The sequence below is a fragment of the Podarcis erhardii genome, assembly GCF_964252035.2.
Source record: "Podarcis erhardii genome assembly, chromosome: 9".
Lineage (NCBI taxonomy): Eukaryota > Metazoa > Chordata > Lepidosauria > Squamata > Lacertidae > Podarcis > Podarcis erhardii.
Genome location: NC_138512.1, coordinates 54,491,005 through 54,511,293, shown reverse-complemented (window position 1 = coordinate 54,511,293; position 20,289 = coordinate 54,491,005). Strand labels below are relative to the sequence as shown.

The following is a 20,289-nucleotide window of genomic DNA, read 5'->3' as shown; positions in this document are numbered from 1 at the left end:
TACACAACTTCTAACTTTGGTTCTTAAACAAAAGTTTACAACCGTTTACCTAATTTTGGTTCTGAAGTTTGCTACCACTGGCTTTCTCTTTGAGGAGATCAACTTCCAACCAATTTAACAATCTCCCCCCCACCCCACACACCTTTGTTCTCTGTTTTTATTTGAACATTGATCTGTAACATCTGGACAATCTTGAGATGCCTATCTTTGTGTAAATTCCACTGTTTCTTTTTCTTGCCCACTTTTGTTTTTCTAGTGTCCTTGGTTGATAAAAGCTTTGGTGTTGTATGTGTGTGTGTGCTGTACTGCGAAAACTAAGCAAGTTATTTCCTGCCCACTTTCCTTTTCAGTTTTCCCCCCGTTAGCTTTGCTTTGCTTTTTTTTCCACCCTCAGATTTGTGGATCCACCATACCCAGACAGTTTTGTTGACCCTCCTACCGCTGCAATCAAAGACAGTCATTTCAGTCCTGATTACATTTTTTCAATCTCTATTTTCGATTTCCATTTATTTCCAATGTTTTTCCCCATTTGCATCAAAGATGATGATGAAACAGAATCTACAGAAACATCTGTCCTGAAAAGTCACCTTGTCAATGAAGTCCCTGTCCTAGCCAGCCCAGACTTGCTATCTGAAGTCTCTGAGATGAAACAAGATTTGATTAAAATGAGTGCCATCTTGACCACAGACTCAGCTGAAAAGTCAGGCTCCATTAAGGTGAAGGACCTTGTGAAATCTGCCGATGAAGAACCTGGAGAACCATTTGAGATTGTGGAAAGAGTTAAGGAGGATTTGGAAAAAGTGAACGAAATCCTGAGAAGTGGAAGCTGTCCAAAAGAAGGGCCAGTTCTTCAAAGATCCAGTTCTGAGAAAGAGCTGGTGGAAGAAGAATGGGTCCTTGTAAGCGATGAAGAAATAGAAGAGGCTAAGCAGAATGCTCCACTGGAAGTTACCGAGCCTGTTTGCACAGAAACTAGAATAGGCAAAGGGAAAACAGAGAAAGAAAAGAAAGACATGGCGGGAATGATCGATCATCTCAGCCAAGATCTAAAAGATTACATGTCACTTAATGAAATGCAGCCTAAGACATTACAAGAAGACATAGTAGAAGAGAGATTTGAAGCTGTGGTTGTAAGCAGGGGCTCTGAAAAAGGTGGGGGAAGCCAAGAAAAGAAGCAGGTCCAGCAAAAACCTACCTTGGAAATTAAAAAACCAGTTAGGAAGAAATTAAAAGATAAACAAAAGCCAAAGGATGAAGAAACCAAAGGAAAGAAAGAACATTCAGGACTAACAAAGTTCAGCTCAGATGAGTCTATAGATGAAGAGGTAGGGTTAGCCCCTGCAGAGCCTTCCAAGGCAACAGCTGTGTCTCCTGTTATAGAAGAAACTCCTATTGGCTCAATCAAAGATAAAGTGAAAGCCCTTCAGAAGAGAGTGGAAGATGAGCAGAAAGGACGTTCAAAATTGCCTGTTCGCACCCCAGGAAAAGAAGGGGCAACCGAGAAGTCTGTTGCAAAGCTATCGCAGCCTAAAAAAATTATTTACAAAGCGAAACCCCCATCTTCTCCCTCTGCCTCAAAGACCCCAGCTTCCCCCTCTGCCTCAAAAACGCCAGCTTCCCCTTCTGCCTCAAAAACACCAGCTTCTCCCTCTGCCTCAAAGACTGCAGCCTCCTCCTCTGCCTCAAAGATTCCCGCTTCTCCCTCTGCCTCAAAGACTGCAGCTTCCCCCTCTCCTTCAAAACTCTCCTCTCCCTCTACTAAGAAGCCAGCTGTTTCTCCCACAACTAAGAAGCCAGCTGTTTCTCCCACATCTAAAAAGCCACCCGTTTCTCCCACATCTAAGAAGCCACCTGTTTCTCCCACAACCAAGAAGCCGCCTGTTTCACCTTCTTCTAAAACAGAGAGACTTGAAGAAACGATGTCTGTTCGTGAACTGATGAAAGCCTTCCAGTCAGGTCAAGATCCATCAAAGCATAAGGCTGGACTTTTTGAGCATAAGTCTGTGAAACAGAAACAGCAGGTCTCTGAGAAAGAGCCGGCTAAGAAAGGAGCTGCTCAGGCAGACACTGAAAAGAAGCAGGCAATGACACAAAGAGACACACACAAAAAAGATAGTCCGAAAGGTAAAAAGAGCCAGGAACCTCAGGCAGAGGCAGGCTTGCAATCTAAGAAAGAGGCACAGGGTACTCTGAAAAAAGATTTAGCCATGCAGCAGACAAGGCAGCAGAGTAGTAAAACTGCAGAAAAAGATGTTCCAACAACTGATGATGACAATGCAAAGGGTGTGGCCCTGACATTTGATGACCAAGGGGATACTGACCTTCAAATCAGCCCAGACAGAAAGACGTCCACAGATTTTACTGATGTCATAAAGGAAGAGCTTGAGGAGAATGATAAATACCAACAGTTCCGGCACATTTCAATTACCGAGGAAGGTGAGCTTCACTTAGATCAAGTACTGACCAGTCCATTCAATGTTACATTTCCATCAGAATATGTGAAAGATGGTTTTTTGCCCGCTCTCTCCTTGCAAAGTGCTGCTCTGGATGGCAGCTCAGAAAGCCTTAAACATGAAGGCATAGCAGATTCTCCAGTTGGTAGCCTGCTCGATGGGACCCCTCAGATCAGCTCTGAGGAAAGTTATAAGCATGAGGGATTGGCCGAAACTCCAGAAACAAGCCCCGAGAGCCTCTCTTTTTCACCAAAGAAAACAGAAACTGCTGACCAGATGGAAGAAACAGAATTAGCCAGTACAGTGCAGAAAGCAGCAGAGGCACATTCACCAAAGGGACTTTCTCCAACAAAAAGTGAAAGGACTGTTGCTGACAAAGACATAAAAGTTATAATCGGCTCAGAGTCCCTCTCTCCTCGTTTGTCAGAAGAAGTAGAAGTTACAACCTCCAAAGAAGAGATAGGCAAATGTACAGATTCTAGCTCAACATTGATTGAAAAAGATGCTGTCAGGGATGAGTTATCTATGGCTACTGAGCAAGGACATTTAACTAAGTTACCTGAACTGCATGATACTATTTTAGAGAAAGAGGATCAGGTATCCTTTGAGCACCATGCCATTAGTAGAGGACTGGAGCTTTCACTTCCTAGCCAAGACAGTGAAGGTCTTAGCCCAGTTGCAGATGAATCCTTAGCTATAAGCCATAAAGATTCATTAGAAGCAAGCCCAGTACTGGAAGATAATTCCTCCCGTAAAACACCCGATTCCCTTGAGCCTAGTCCTACCAAAGAATCCCCCTGCCGTGATTCTCTTGAAAGCAGCCCCGTAGAACAGAAAACAAAGACTGGCTTCCCTCCAGGACCTGGTCCCATGCAGGCTGCCTTTGCCAAAGCAGAAAACTTCCCAGAGCTGACACCTGTGCGATCTAGACTTTTACGTGACCCTGATGGCAGTGCTGAAGATGACAGTTTAGAGCAAACCTCTCTTATGGAAAGCTCAGGGAAAAGCCCTCTTTCACCCGAGACTCCCAGCTCCGAAGAGATTAGCTATGAAATCACACCCAAGACAACAGATTCACAAATGCTCTCAAACATACCCAAGTCAGCTGTGATTCCTGAAGTCAGCGAAGAGCCAGAAGATGACCCCGAAGGTGAGCCGACGAGGAGGTTCACACCAGAAGAAGAGATGTTTAAAATGGTGACTAAAGTCAAAATGTTTGATGAGCTGGAACAGGAAGCGAAGCAGAAGCGGGACTATAGAAAGGACCCCAAACAAGAAGATGCTGCTTCAGCTTCTGATTTGGAAGCTGCGTCTGAACTTGAATTTGCACCCTCAACGCCTGTAGAAGATGGTGGCATACCTACTGTACTCACTTCTGCAGCTGAATCTAGAAAGACTTCTTCCTCTTCAGAAAGTGAGCCAGAATTAACAAAGCTGAAAAAGGAGGCTGACTCTGGGCTGCTGATGGAGCCTGTAATTAGGGTGCAGCCTCCTTCACCTCATCTTTGTCATAGGGATTCCAGTTCTAGTCCTGAAGAAACAAGGTTTCAGCCTATTGAATCCAAGCAGCATGAATTTGGTACCGAAGAGGACAACACAGAATCAGATAAGCCAACAGAGGAAACCAAAATGTCTGGTGACACCTCTCTTGCCTCAGATACTAGCATCATAGCACAAGCTAGCGAGTCCAAGTGCTACAGCACTGATGAGAGTGACACTGCTAGCCCTAATGGCCCCATGATGCAGCCTGAGGAGGCATTCTATCATTCTGTGGGTGGTGACGCCCCCAAAATAGCTGAGTTATATGAAACCTCAGTGGCGTCACACAACCAGGATGATTCTGAGAAAGATGGTGGAGCATCTGAGGAGGTAACACACAGAGACATGGTTGCCATGGGAACCAGAGGGGGCTCCTGTATCCCTGGCTCCTCTCATTGCTGTATATCCCCAAATGATGAATTGGCTACTGTTGTTTCACCTGTTCACTCCCCTTTGGGAAGTGATTTGGCTGAAACTAACAACATTGTTGAGATGGCACAAAGGGATTTTTGTAGTGTAGAACACTCTGCAGACCATTCACCTCAAACAACCCAAAAGGGTGACCCTGAAAAGAATGCAGATGATGTTGATGAAAGCAGTTCTCTGCCTATAACAAGCCCTTATGAAAATGTCCCTTCACAGCACTTTTTTACTAGCACTGAAATTAGTTCAGGAACTGGTTTAAGGATGACAACAGACCAGTCATCTGGGGTTCATCATTCTACTGAGGTAGAAACTACCTTCAGTGAGGAAATTGCACTGACCAGTTCCCTTTGTACACCAGCATCTGTAGGTTCTGAGGTTCAGACCTCAGAAGATATCTATATGGAGTTAGAATCCAAACATGTGGGCATCTTTCAGAAACAATCAACATCAGAGGCCACATCACTAGATGAAGCTGCTCTACAAGATATCAGAGATGAAGCTGAGAAAATAATCAACCAAGTGATCATAACCAGGACAGATGTGGATTCTGACAAGTGGAGTCAGATACGTGAAGATGATGATGCTTTTGAGGCTCGGGTGAAAGAGGAAGAACAAAGGATATTTGGCTTAATGGTAGACAGGAGATCACAAGGCACCACACCTGACACGACACCAGCCAGGACTCCTACAGAAGAAGGGACACCTACCAGTGAACAAAACCCCTTTCTTTTCCAGGAAGGGAAATTGTTTGAAATGACAAGGAGTGGTGCCATTGACATGACCAAGAGGAATTATTCTGATGAAAACTTACACTTTTTCCAAATGGGAGAGCAGTCTCAGGAAGATGTGTCCTTATCTGAAGAAATGAGAGAAGCTGAAGGCCTGGAATCTCTCCAGCAGGAGCAACCCCCAGTTCTATTTGCGTCTTCTGAACTAGATGAAGCAGAGATGCCTATAAAAGGCTCACTCACATCTGTATCAGAAGATGAGGCCAGTGGTTTCTACACCACAAAAGGGGATATTAAATCTAGAATCCCTATTAAAATGGGCATTTCAGCCTCTTCAAAGTCACCAAAGAAAGAAACTGCTGCTTCTGATGATGATGACTTCTTCCCTAGAGCTGATACTGAAGACATGTTTGACAGCTCCCAGGTGCCTTGCCCTGTCTCTCCCGAGCAGACTGTGATTGATGTACAGTTAGATTTTTCAACAGTCACTAGGTCGGTGTATGCTGAGCAGGAAGATGATTCCCCAGACTCCTCACCAGAGGAGCAGAAATCTGTGATTGAAATCCCCACTGCCATCATGGAAAGTGTGCCTTCTGAAAGCAAATCCAAAATTCCCATTAGGACAACTCCCGCTGCATCCCACTCATTGCAACAATCAGAGCATGAGAGCCTTCCTTCAGATAGCTTTGTTGAGGCCCTAGAGGAATCAGAGGATGACCCGTCCAAACCAAAGTCTAAGATTCCAGTCAAGGCAGTTTTCCAAAGAGTTGAACAAGAGTGTTTGTATACAGAGACGTCTGTCTGGAAGCCAGAGTCAGCTAAAGCGCTTGACAAAACATGCAAGCTACCTGCGAAACAAGACATTAGGAGCAAATCTGAATCTGATGAAAGTGCCTCCGTGGACTCAAAGGCTAAGCGTTCAGTCAAAGCTAGAAGTTATGCTGAGGCCGAAGCAGAAACCAGAGAGAGGGTGGGTGAGATGAAGCTTGAGGTAGAATCAGACGAGCAGACGACTTCACGACCAAAGATATTTCCTTCGCGGTTGCCCGTTAAGAACAGAAGCGCCTCAGCTTCCCGCAGTGCTGTTAGTCCCACTAAAGAAAGTAAGGAACATTTTTTTGACCTTTACAAAAACTCCATAGAGTTCTTTGAAGAGATTAGCGATGAAGCTTCCAAATTAGTGGATAGACTTACTCAGTCAGAGAAAGAACAAGAATTAGTTTCAGATGATGAAAGTAGTAGCGCCCTAGAAGTTTCAGTTATTGAAAATGTGCCATCCATTGAGACCCAGCAGTCAGTTGCCGAGGACATCTTTGACACCAGGCCCATTTGGGATGAGTCTATTGAGACTCTGATTGAGCGTATTCCTGATGAAAATGTCCCTGACCATGTTGAAGGTATTTGCCAGCCATTGGGATTCCCTTTGCTACGCATGTCATGAATCGCAATTCTTTGGTTGTTGTTTCTTCCCTTCTTTCCCCCTTGCTTTTTTTTGTGTGTGGTTTGTGTGTCTCCTTTTTAAAGCTTCCTGTGGTTGCCAATGTGTTTTGTGTAAGCTCCGTTTGTTTTGTTTTATGTCGTGTATGTATTTTACTATCCCTGAAACAATCTCAAGATTGCACACTGCAAATGCTTACGCAAAGGATAAAACATAGCAATATAGTCTTTTTTGCTAAAACAACAACATTTGTTCATGTTGTTTAACTAACAAATTTAGAGCATTATTATTTCGCTTCTAATACAGCTGACCACGCAAGTTTTAGTTTTTGGATTCTCTTCACTATAATTGAATCACTTTGCCATGAATTACTTTTGACACAGATGAACCAGGTAAGATAACTATAATTCAGGATATGCAAGTCCATATAGCTGTGCCAAAAGCAAAGTTATTAGTGCCTTAAAAAAAACTCCAACCCTTTTATTGTTGTTGTACTTTTGCTTGGCACCATTTACTAATGGAAGCTGGTTCACTGGATTTATGTTAAATTTAATGCCCAATGTTTGGATCCATTTTTTTTTAAAAAAAGAACTTCCTATAATAGCACTAAGGAGCAATAAGAGGAAAATATGGTAACTGAATTTTGAGCTGTAGAGACTATGACTTCAAATGCACACATAGGAAAACAAAAACTCAAACTCTGCTGGTAACAGATTGGCTGTTGGGGTTAATTCTTGCTGCTTTGGTGCAAATATCGCTGAGAAAAAGTGTGCACTTGCTTTTGCATGCCTTCTTTGTAAAGAGCTAGGAATGCAACATGTTCTAGCAAAAAAACAAACAAACTTAATACTGCTAAATACTAATGCTGCACAGATGTGATCTGGAAATCTTTTTGATAGTTGTAAGCAGTGCAACTTTTAAAATATGATGCTCTTAATGTTTGGAATGAAGTTACGGATACATCACCTAATATTGCAAATATGAGTTTGATGGCCATTTGCCATTACTTTAAAGAGGCATGAAAAACCATATTTCCTGCTCCAGCAAATTATTTATCTTTCCCTTTGTTCTGTTTTATTTTAAATGTTTAGGAGTTATGAGCTCCAAAATAAAATTGAGGACAGTGTTTTCCAAAGCCTCCATTACCATACTCAATTAAGCAGGCATTTTAAATAAAGTGCTTTGTATTCAAATATTTCCATTCTAGCTGCATACCAAGAGCTTTGGTTTCCTTTGAAAGCAGACACTGTTAAACACTGGCCTTATTTTATGGAGTCTCTCCCCGTGAGGCAGATCAGTTTTGCCCTAAAAACAAAACAAAAACCTGTCCTATTTGACCTTGCTTTAGATCAACAGGATGATCAAGAAAGGATAGAGGAAAGACTGGCACATATCGCTGATCACCTTGGATTCAGCTGGACAGGTAAGCTCTAATGTGGTTGAGATCACAACCATCTTAGGGAAATGAAATTTCTAGCTCTTCTTCCTTATCTGTTGTGACACAAACTGGAATTACAGCTGCCTACCAGGGACAGTAGCTGTAGATCCGACTGGCATGTTTTATTACAGATTTTACATAAGTTATTCCTACATGCTCAGGAAAAACATTGTGTGAATTCTTAACACAGAGAACATGCTGAGATTTTGATCCAAAATGGCTGCCAGAATACAGGTGCTGGATAGTAAAAGTAATCCCTGTACGGCCACTTTTGTTTTTTGAGTGAAGAGCAACACATTTGGCTTTCTGAGGCAGAACAGCAGATGGTTCTCATCCACCCAAGGTATACAGCACCCAAGGCCGATCAAGTTATCTTCGCACAGCATGATGCATGACATCCAAAACTCAAATCATTAACAATTTGCTTCCCTTTTGTGATGCACCAAATCAGCTTAAAGCAACTGCCTTATTCTACCTAATGGTAGGACTGGCCCTGGAGAAGAAAACCAGATATAACTACTGTATCCTCTAAATTGAAGCTGAGATGTGACAAATGTGAATGAAAATAGCTAATACCCTAAATGTAGTTGAAGCCCAAATAGTCTCCAGGTAATACACAGGAGGATATTGGGTTCACAAGAAAGGCAAGTCTCCTAATAACCTAAAAGTTAGCAAGGATGCACCAAACAGTATAATTCTAGACATATCTACTCAGTTTTATTGAGTCCATAGGGCTTGCTCTCAGAAAGCTGGCACAAGAATGAAGCCTAACAGATTAAATTTAAGTGGGACAGAGAGGGAAGGTGAAATGGTGGATGATGCCATTCCATCTTCAAAATCCCCACAAGTTTTTCAGGGAATAGGCTGGATATTTGACTCTTTGAATTCAGTTGCAGTATGGCATATTCTGAGGTATCTCAGGAAAAAGAATGGGCTTTGGATTCAACAGATTCAAGGCTTCCTCCAGCCTGCTCCCAGAATGCTAGATTTCTGGGGCTACTGCTTGACCCTATAATGGCTTAACCTTATAAATATCTACTCAGAAGTAAGTCTCATTTTTTTAATCAGGCTTTGCTCCCAGGTAAATGTTAAATGCACTTAAAATAGGTGTTAAGTATTTAAAAGGAAATGTGTGACTGTTTGAAATTATTTTAATAATGTGCGTTTTCAGAGCTAGCAAGAGAACTGGATTTCACAGAGGAACAAATTCATCAGATCCGAATTGAGAATCCTAATTCACTGCAGGACCAGAGTCACGCACTGCTGAAATATTGGCTGGAACGTGATGGGAAACATGCTACTGGTATGCTCAGTTTTAGTAGATACCTTTTCTTTCTTGGCAAAGGAGCCTAGTGAGTATACATGTACTTCGCTGAAGTGCAACACTGACAAGAATTCACATGCATAATACAAAGGGGAAAGTGGCAGTACAGTCCCACATTTCCACCCTCTTTCCCCACTGCCAGTGTTGACATCTTTGGTTGACATTCTCACAGCTGTTGTGAAGGAATTGAATGGCCCTGGTTTGCCCTTGAGCTATGTAGAGTTTGCAAAAAATGTCTTTGTAAGAGAGGTACACCCCCCCCCCCAATAAATTGATGAGAATGGCAGACAAAAAGCGCAGAAGAAATTTATGACACAGCACCACTCACAGCAGGGTGAGGAGCTGCCAGCGACCCCCAATAAAGCCCATTTGCAGGCACAATTTGGATTCAAACCTCACCTGTAAGTGGACATTTTTGCTCCGCAGACAGGACCTCAAAGGGGGTTGCTGTAACTGCTGGTCAGCAGATGTAGCAAGCTTCTTTGAACTTTTATAGGTGGACACCCTTGAGTTATAGGTAAGTAGCCTACCTTTTCCAATTGTTTGGGGATAACCTTAGGGCGGACAGAAGAAAAAGACATATTTTCATCATTCATCTCCAAATTCAAGGTGCTAATGCAGACTTCTGAGTTATACTCTTTTGCTGTGTGAATCTGGAGGACAGGGAAAAGAGCACACACAGCTCAAATAAAGTCTGGTCTCTTCTGTATCACAGATTCAAGCCTTACTGAGTGTCTTACAAAAATAAATCGTATGGATATTGTTCATCTCATGGAGAACACCATGGAAACATCCCGAGACCATAATCGCACCTATGCAGAAATTGAACAGACAATAGGACTGGATCATAGTGAAGGTAAAGGTGAACTCACACATCTCTGCTCACTCTTTTGTAACTTGTCAGCATTGATGACACAACCATCAAAGCCCTGCTTATTGAGAATTCAACCTGATTTGCTTGCACAAAAATTAGGCAGTGGTTAGATTATAGACAGTCTTTGTTGATTACTCATCCTGTTTTGCTTGTGGGGTGTTTGTTTATCCCACACTTTTCAATGCATTTCCCTGTCGCTTACCAACCCTCAAGATGGCAGATTATTTTTTTTTAAGTGCATTTGCTGCACTAGGGCAACAGCGCCTTTTAAATCTAAATTTCTGATATATGCTTGAATCCCTCCCACAAGATAGGGACAATCTGGAGGCACCCAAAGACAGAGCATTCATACAGAGCTCATTACATCAACAATGATGCCTTTCAGTATTAGCAGTATTAGCAGTATTAGCAGACTCACACTCAAGGTGTGAGTCATTCCGTGAGTGTCAAGATGTCTGCATGTGTGTTGGAATCATCTCTAAATGCTTTTAATGCTAAGCTTAGTAGGAGGCATGTGTAGGATAATGAAACCCTAAAATATCAATATACAGCACAAATGGGAACATGTTTATCTGGAAGGAAAGCTGTCCAGGTTGCCGTCTGCGGAAGTTGTCTGATGGTAAGAGTAGTTAAGCAATGGGGACAATGACCTAGAGGAGTGGTGGGCTCTTCCTCACTGGAGTTCTTCAAACAGAAGCTAAAGAGTAATGTCTTGTGGATGCTCCAGCTCTGGGTTATCTGGATCAAGCTGGGGATTGGCCTCTGAACCCCCCCCCCCCACTCTATGGTTCTATGCTCTATGTCAGCAGACATTTTTGTATGCGCTTTTGTGTGTGGTGCCTCTACATGAAACCTTAGGAAGTGGGAGAAATTCAATTCAGTGAAAGTGAAACACAGTGATCCTTTGAAATTCACACTTCTGCAAATTATGTAGTGCGGTTCTCCAGCCAAGTAATTTGTATGAGGGTAAAGTGTGCATTAAAATGCAAATATTGGGGGACATTGCTTTGCAGAAATATGTATATTAGGCAAAAAAAAATTATGCAATGGAGAAATTTGCACTAAAATAATGATGAATTTTCAGGAGCATTTTTTTTTTAAAAAAATTGCAAGCTGATGTGGAAAGGCATAGAATTTAAGATTGAAAAAACAAGAAACAGAGAGAAACCAAAACTGACAGATTTGCCTCTCCCTACTCAGCACCACCACAAATCTGCAGGTAGATGTAAACTGAGCAGACCTTCCTACTTTACATGGGAAGACCAAATAACTGTTTTTACCTTGCTGTAGGTTTTTCTGCACTCCGTGAAGATTTGTACAGCACAAGAGATAAGAAGGAAGAAGAGCATTCTTTTTCTAAAGACAGTGAGCCATCAGATCACCCTCCCCTTGTCTCTGAGGAAGACATTTCTGTGAGTTACTCACCCTTGCATGACGGCACACCTAGAGGTGAGGCGGAACTATCCATTACAGAACTCCTACGACAAGCACACAAGGAGCGAGTGGAAGCTGAATTCTCAGGGAAATCTCATGCGCTGCCAGAAGATTCATCTACTACACAAGAATACTTGTAAGAATCCCAAGATTGCAGACCCAAAATGATGGCATATTGTGAGAAATGTACCGTACGCTCTGTTGACCTCTATAAAACACACACACACAAGTGCACTATTTAGATTCCATATATTATGTTTTCTGTTTCACAAACAAAATTGATTTAAGACACCTGCTTTCAGAGCTGCAAGTTCTTGGCAGGGGGTTGGACTCGATGGCCCTTGTGGTCTCTTCCAACTCTATGATTCTATGATTCTTCATGCTCATGCATTCAGAGCAGACGCACATTAGAAAGTGTTATATGCTCAGTCAAATATGAACTCTATGTGACTATAGACATATGTCAGAGAAATTACTGAGCCAGTGAATTTCCAAAGGACAAAAGAGAATTTTTTTAAAAAAATAAATAAATTAGGGGTTGTATCCAATGGTATCCCTCAACTCACAGAAGGATTTTTCCTCCAGGGGAGTCTATGAACAGAAGGTAGAGGATGATTTGGGATGGGTGACCACCTGGGACTGGGAACACGATTGCACTGTCTTGAGTTCCATGATGGGAGAAAGGCAAGATATAAGTGTAAGAAAATAAAATATGAAAACATAATAGGGAAGTTCCAATATATTTCCAAGCAAGAATGAAGAGTGTTGAACTGTTAAGAGCAAGGATGGAGAGTGGTCCTCCTAAGGTTTATATTAAAGTCATGTTGAATATTTACCCTGACATTCATCTGTATACTTATTCACTAGAAACAGAGAACATATAATAATTAGGTACCTTGAATTCAACTTTAATTCACAGTGTCACAACTTCTGGAGCAACACAGGCACCAAAAGGAGAAAAAGCAACAAGCATTCCCAGTGAAAAGTCTGAGGGCACTACTGCAGGCTCTGAGGATCTTGAAAGGCCATACCTTCATACCCCAACATCTAGTGAACGAACAGATTCACCCATTGTGCAAGAACCTGAAGACCACCAAGAAGATCTTTATCCAAGGAAAAATAGTCTGGTGATTGTGGAATCAATTGATGAACACCCAGAAGAGTCAGAAAGATATGAAGAAGAGTTGCTGGAAAAGGTAAGTGTTACCGCTCACTTGATGAATCATGATGTTACTCCTGCACACATCAGAGGAATTATTATTCAGGGGAGTAACATCTTTAATCTGATCTTAGTCAGTACCAAGGAACAAAATGTATGAATAATAAATACCAATGTTCCCCACGCATAACTGGCCAAAAACAATTCCAACTGCAAACAGAATATAAATGAAAGAAATCCGCCGTTGAAAACGCAAAGCAGTAGGTAGCACAGAAGGGGAAAAGTAGACAGAAAACTTTTGTCAACTAGGTTAGAACAGGATGAACATGGCAGCAACCCAAAATGAAATGTTCCAGAATGGATTCATGAAAGAGAATCTATTGCTAAAGAAATCCTTTGGAAAAGAATAGTGAATATCCTATATTTAGTACAACTAAGGGCTTCACAGGGGACGCAGCCTAGGACTTGCCGATCAGAAGGTTGGTGGTTTGAATCCCCGCGATGGGGTGAGCTCCCATTGCTCGGTCCCTGCTCCTGCAGTTCGAAAGCACGTCAAAGTGCAAGTAGATAAATAGGTACCGCTCCAGCGGGAAGGTAAATGGCATTTCCGTGCGCTGCTCTGGTTAGTCATGCTGGCCACATGACCCGGAAGCTGTACGCCGGTTCCCTCGGCCAATAAAGCGAGATGCGTGCCGCAACCCCAGAGTCATCTGCAACTGGACCTAATGGTCAGGGGTCCCTTTACCTTTACGGGCTTCACAGATGACATTTTCCCCTGTATGGAGATGATAGGAATCTATAAGATGCTCCATACCAAGTCATTGGTCTCTGTAGCTCAACATTGTCTGCATTGACCAGCACAGGCTGTCCAGGATGTCAGGCAGGAGCCATTCTCAGCCCTTTTTAAAGATTCTGGAATTGAACCCGGGATCTTCTGCATGCAAAGGAGATACCCAGATCTCTGTGTAGGGTTGGGTGGGGTGGGGATGCAGGAAATGTTTGGAAGCCAATATGTGCCTTTCTTATTGGTGTACATGCAACAAACAAAACATTGATGTGTTGACATCCTACATGTCAGCGTTCCTCTTCCTTTGTTTTACAGAGAGGTCGTTAGTGATTAGTGGAAGCTCTTTGGTTCTGTTCAGAATTGGACCTGCCACATGCAACTATTTCACACACAAATTCCCTCAAACAGAAACAGCTCATTTTTTTTGCCAAGGCCAATTATGAAATTTGGACCCTATCCTACTTCAAATTGAGTGTGTCAGCCAAATGTTATTCAGCTTACCCCTCTCCCCAACCCCCTGCATTTTGTCCTGCTGCCCCTTTCCAGGTATCTGGCAGCGGGGAGGTTTGATGAAGGTGTATCTGAAAGATTTGCATTCCCTTTTTCTCTCGCTAGCATCTCTTGTAAATACCTAATGGCAACACCCCAGACATCAGGACTTCTAGGAAATAAGGTGTCTGAGGATGGGCATCAAGTACCCTGGAAACATGCTCCAATATTCTCTGTATCTGGGATGCTGCTGAGTATGCCCACTCTGTGGGTTTTATGCACCCAAAGCATGTTGTTTCCAGGGCACTTGCTGAGGACAATCGGAGGACTCAGGAATCCTGGGAAACTTTACTCCCTGGTGCACGGAATGCTGCCATTGCCGCATTCTAGGTGGTGGGAAGGAATGGGAGAGGCACTCCATTTGCATTCCAAGCCAAGTCATGCACTTCAGCAACAATGCTTGAGCTCACATTGGTTTTGTCCACATATAATGCTGACCATATAAGCCATGGTTAGGGAAATTAGCTTGTGCATAAGCAGTCCCTCCCAGTCCTTCCCCCATGGAGCATTATACATGAACAAATCACACAATCAGAAGCCTTTTCTCTCTCTTTGACTTCTCTTGTCCAGGTTGATTTCACTTAAAAAAAAAAAAGTTTATAGCCAACAGATTTTTTTAACAGTGAATTGTATGCAAATACCTTTTAATTAAATAATTAAATACGAAAGCTTTTCTCTGATTAGATTTATAGATAATGAAAAGTTTTTGGATTGCATCCAAGTTATTCAAGCACATTGCACCTTAGCTAATACGTGATTTCAAATAACGACAACAACAAAAAGTAATAGTCTAGATGGCATCACACATTTAGAGGCGATTTTAGTGTCTCATGTTATGCTCAAGGGAAGAAGTAATGCAGCTTTTGTTAAAGCTGTGAGCATTTGTGTTATTTCCATTGTGCTAATAGAAGAAGGGCCAAATGCTGTTCATTCACACCATGCTACTATATCTGTATGATAAGAGCCATGCTTCCATGCTTCCACTAGGAGCTAGCAGAGGAATTAGGTGAGCTGGAGGCCAGCTCAGATGAGGAAGAGATGGTAACTACCAGGGTCGTTCGCCGCCGGGTGATTATTCAGGTACAGGAGTGTTGAACTACTGCACGTGCCAGTGGCAATTATGTCCTGGTTACACCTCTAGGACCCACCCTTTCCCAAAGTCCTGTTCCTGAAGCAACCCCTTGGCTGGTATTGCACTGATGAATTTGGCATGTTCCTGAATAATGCATGTCTACTGAGTAACATAGATAACTTTTTCTACTTTGATTTGGGAAGCTTGGAAGAGAAAAGAGAAACCCAATAGGGTTGTTACCCAATGTGCATTTTTAGGAAGAATGTCCCATGTCCCACTAAGAGTTGCTGCTTCAATACTACTTCCTATTAGGTCAAATGATTTCTGTTTGCCTATTGGTTCAAGGTTTCTTTGCATGTTTTTAAATATTGGTTTGCAGAACCTTTAATGGAGTTTTAACAACTATGCTTCAGTGCTTCCTGATTCATTCATTTCCCCCTTGCTTTAATCAACTAACCTCTTTTGTACAATTTATTTAAAGCAACCACTTTAATTTATGAATTTTGTTCTTTGACCAACAGTCTGATGATATGCCCGAAATGCCACCAGAAGCTGTAACAGAGGAGCAGTACACAGATGAACATGGCCATATTGTGGTGAAGAAGGTACAATTTAACATTAAGATGTTGACTTAATGGGAAATGCAGGAAGAGCAGGGGTTTTTCTTTGTAAATTAAAGCTACACTTGGGCCCTTTTGTGTGCTATGGAGTTAAATTAAAAGAAGCCTACAATGAGACTCAGGCTGGCTTCCGTAAAGGTCATAGTACATCTGGCCAATGTCTTGTTCTATCTACCCTGATTGATAAATACCTAAACAGGTTCAACTGCAAACTACACGCGGCTTTTGTGGACCTGACCTCCGCTTTTGACTCCATCCCTAGAGATAGGCTATGGCAGAAGCTTAGTTACACCAACATAGATAAGAGACTCCTCCACCTTCTTATGGAAATTCATAATGATATATCGGCCAGAGTAAAATTTGGCCCTCTGGGAGCCCTTTCTGATTCTTTCCCTCTGAATAAAGGGGTCAAACAGGGCTGTCTCTTGGCCCCTTTTCTATTTAATTTCTACATCAATGACATTGTTACAACCATGAAGGCCCTAAACCAATCTGCCCCCTCTTTACAACAGCTCAAGATCCCCATATTACTCTATGCGGACGACATGGTGATACTGACTTTAACCAAGCAGGGCTTAAACAACATGCTCAGAGGGCTCATGACATGTTGTGATACCAACTCCCTCAAAATCAATTTCGCCAAAACCAAAATTCTTACTTTTGGCACGAAAACTCTGAAGCCATTTTGGAATTTTGAGGGCCACTCTATTGAATATTGTTCAGCATTCAAGTATTTGGGTATCACTTTTCAGCATGGGCTTAGCTGGTCAGCTCACCTAAATATGTCTATCCTGGCTGCCCGTAGAACCATCAAAGCCTTGGAGAAATTCTTCTATGCAAAAGGCGGCCAGTTGGTTCCACCAATCAGAAAAGCTTTTATCAGCAAAGTCCTCCTGATGTTACTGTATGGGGTTGAAATCTGGGGGTGGAATTTAAAAACTCTACAACGGCTTGAGATTCTACAAAACTCTTTTGCACGAAAGTTACTGGGTCTCCCCAAGGGCTCGGTTGCTGCACAGTTAAGAACAGAACTGGGCCTCCCCTCCATTGTTGCGAGAGCCCACATTAGAATTATTAGTTTCTATTGTAAATTAATCAAAGCCCCGGGTTCCCTTTTAGCCAGGCAAGCCTTTTTAACTTGTTCTCATAGCAATAAATGGTCCAAGGCCATGGAGACTATTACTGCACGCTACTCCCTCCCAGATCTTGACACGCTGTCAGCTTGGGATCAACATAAAATCCGGGCCTGGATTCTTACAAGAGACGAGGCCATGGACCGGGCACAGTCCACCACAGCTCGCCTCTCCATGTGGCTCCCTAAAGTGAAAGTGGTAAGATCACTTGCCAACTACTTGATAGACCTGACGGAGCCCAATTTGAGAAGAGCGTTTACCATGGCCCGTTTCCATTCTATACCCACGGCCTTCCTGCAGGGGATTTACTCTAAGACCCCTATTACTCAGCGTCTATGTCCATGCACAATGAATGAAGTAGAGGACTTCATACATTTCTTTTTCTACTGCCCTATTTATGAGCTAATAAGAACTAAGCTCCTCCTCTTGATCCCGTCCACCATCACATCTAAGGAAGACTGTTTGAAATCGCTTCTTGTGGACGCAAATCCCCAAGTTTCACGTGGGGTGGCAATCTTTATAGTGCAGGCCTTGAAACTCAGGGCTACCCTGACTGGGTAGTGTGTCCTAGACCTGGACCTGTTTTAATTCTTTCATTACCTTTTTAACCTAATGTGCCGAGCCTATTTTGGGGCCATTATATGCTTTATATACATCCGCATTCTAGATTCCCGGCGCCGGCAACTAAATCTTTACATTATTGTCTTAGGGTAATTTAAATGTCATAACCCCAGTAATATCGCTTTGAATTTTGTTTGGTTGCTTGTCTCTAGCATTTTTGTTTTATCCTGCTATGGCTGTATGCTAATGCAATAAAGGTTTGATTGATTGAGACTCCTTCAGTGTCTGTTAATGATCGGGTTTTTTCTGGTCTGTGTCAGTTTCACATATATTCTATCCTGTTTCTGCATCTATTAGCATTATTTTTTGCACACTTCTTCTCAAAATGCATTTTTGGTGCACATCTTACCCTAAAAGATGCATTTGGGTACCTCTTCTGAGTCAAGAACTGCATTACACAATTTGAAGAACTGTGAAATAATAATTGCATTCAATTCTGTATATTAGTCTGGGCAATGCAAATTAGGTGGGTCTGCTTAAAAATGCAGACTGGACTAAATCCTCGAAACTCCCCCCTGTCTACTCCAATAGTAACACGGAAAGCATCTCCAATGGGAATTGGACACTTTAGTGACATTCCTGGCCCAAACTGCAGACTAACGTGTTGATATGTGCTCATTCCACATGGCACGTCAAGGATGAGCTGGTACAAACTGGGGCAGCAGTGGCTGTGACAACTACTGCAATAAAATTTTTATGCGGTCACAAAGGAAGCCAGATGAATAGAAGATGCTGCACTTACAAAATTTTACATATGACTGCTATTGTTTTAAAATGCTTAATAATGATGTCATTCCATTAGGTCACTAGAAAAATCATCAGGCGATTCACTTTACCAGATGGCACAGAAAAGGAAGAAGTTGTGATGCAAGGAGAACCTCAGGAGCCTGTTAAGGTGGAAGAGGGAGATGGATATTCCAAAGTCATAAAGCGAGTTGTCCTGAAGAGTGACAGCGAGCAATCAGAGGTTAGTTAGATTGATTGAATGAGAAATGAATTAGGAAAGTTAACAGTAGTATTACCTCAAGAGAGTTTCTTCTGGCCATTGTGTTTAAGTTGCAAACTCCCCTCACTTGGTTGCAAGTCTGCACACTTCTAAGGCCCTTTTCATACATGTCCTGGGGCAAGTTGTGATCTGTAGATTGTGAAAAGCAAGTAGATGAATCCAGGGCATACCCATTTCGAAATCTGCAAATCATGTTTTCTAAATCACTTTGCTGCTGGGAAGATCAGTGTTCTCCAAATGCAAGTGAACGTTTCACTCGGGAGGGAACCTTGAAAATGTCCCTTCAGTCTAAGTGTTGCACTGAGGGTGGAGGGTTAGGGAGGAGGTGGGGTGAGTAGTATCCTATTGAGTAGAGAGATGTTTTCTCCAACACCAGACAGTAAAACTATCTATTCTCTATCTATTTTCATACAATCCCTGTTTCTAACTAGCAAGTATCATGACCCCAAACCCAATTGATCACAGGACTTTAAAGAAGATATAGAACTCGACAAGACTCCTTGATGTCAGCACAACCAGGTCATCAAGGAGTTTGGGCTTCCTTTTTTATCTTAAACCTTTTCAGACCCAGGGCCTACTTTTCACCCAGACCTGCATTGGGGAACCCATTCCTTAATCTTTTATCACATATTTGCATGATGATAGTGCTCCTCTTGCAACCAACCTTGAAACTGGCTGCGGCCCACTACTGGGGTCATGACCCACCAGCTGAAGACCAGTGATAAAGGCCTTTTCAGCTTCCATAAAGCCTGTGGTGGCCCCAACTCTTGGCTGAAAAAACATTCCCCATAGCTCAGTAGGAACTGCCCAGGTCCTTGACTACTTAAAGAAGCCTACCTTGACTTGGTCTTGGCCCAAGCCCCAGCTGAACAAGATAGCATGTGGGTGCTCTGCTAATAGGATCTTCAGCTGACTGGCCTACTCCTAAATTCAAGGTACTCACATTAGCCGGTGCCCAAAGCCGTTTCTGCAACATGCAGAGAACTGCTCTCTTGGCAACAGTCAGATTCAGACGGGGAAGTACAAATAGAAAGGTCACAGAGCATTTACATCTTATGATATGCATAGTGAAACTGCAGGAATTGAAGTTTTCATTTGGAAGGAGTTTGCCATATGATTTGTGATGTCTACATCAAGCTAAGACCATCTGAATTCCTATAGTAAACTGATTTCACATCCTGGAAGAAATTTTGTGAGGAAATTTAGGATTCATTGATTTCTTGCAAAATTTTGCAACCAGGACAAGTTGAGCATATCTTTAAATTTATGTATTACGTTCACTTAGAATGATAAGCCAAAACTCAGTATCATTCATTTCAGACATTAACTAAGCAATCCTTGTTTTGAGCTCTCCTTAGTAGTGTGTGCTCACAATCACACAACTTATCCGTGAAACCTTTCTTCACCAGGTGACCTTTTCTGAGCCAAGTGTACTGAGTGCCTCAGAATTTCAGTCTGAACCAGTGGAAGGCCGCAAGGTCAGCAAAGTTGTGAAGACTACGGTTGTACATGGGGAGCGAATGGAGAAGCACCATGGAGATGCTAGCTTAGCAACTGATCTTCCCTCAGCCAAAGATGACTTTGAAGAGGTAAAATATTGCCTTTTCGACATGTCTTTGGAAGTGTCCGTCTGGAACACCACTGTAAAATCATATGGGAAGAAGAATATACATAAACCGGAGTAGTTT

General features: G+C 42.4%; 1 protein-coding gene and 1 long non-coding RNA gene across 31 annotated transcripts in view; one reads left to right on the top strand and one right to left on the bottom strand.

The window, feature by feature from the left end:
* Nucleotides 1–20,289, bottom strand: part of LOC309350446 — a 37,462-nt gene that overhangs the window by 4,033 nt on the left and 13,140 nt on the right. The window lies entirely within an intron of this gene.
* The window catches only part of ANK2 (ankyrin 2), a gene marked incomplete at its 3' end in the record, with an annotated part of 330,684 nt that overhangs the window by 303,310 nt on the left and 7,085 nt on the right, over nt 1–20,289 (top strand). For 16 of the 30 annotated variants that reach the window (XM_081876558.1, XM_081876549.1, XM_081876556.1 and 13 more), the window contains 9 exons: nt 7,933–8,007; nt 9,194–9,325; nt 10,062–10,202; nt 11,511–11,790; nt 12,574–12,850; nt 15,137–15,229; nt 15,743–15,826; nt 18,398–18,562; nt 20,011–20,190. In XM_081876558.1, coding sequence (XP_081732684.1) covers nt 7,933–8,007; nt 9,194–9,325; nt 10,062–10,202; nt 11,511–11,790; nt 12,574–12,850; nt 15,137–15,229; nt 15,743–15,826; nt 18,398–18,562; nt 20,011–20,190 — 1,427 coding nt within the window. Of the gene's footprint in view, nt 1–540; nt 6,544–7,932; nt 8,008–9,193; nt 9,326–10,061; nt 10,203–11,510; nt 11,791–12,573; nt 12,851–15,136; nt 15,230–15,742; nt 15,827–18,397; nt 18,563–20,010; nt 20,191–20,289 lie in introns of all 30 variants that reach the window. The other 14 variants (XM_081876550.1, XM_081876568.1, XM_081876566.1 and 11 more) reach the window with 3 other exon arrangements.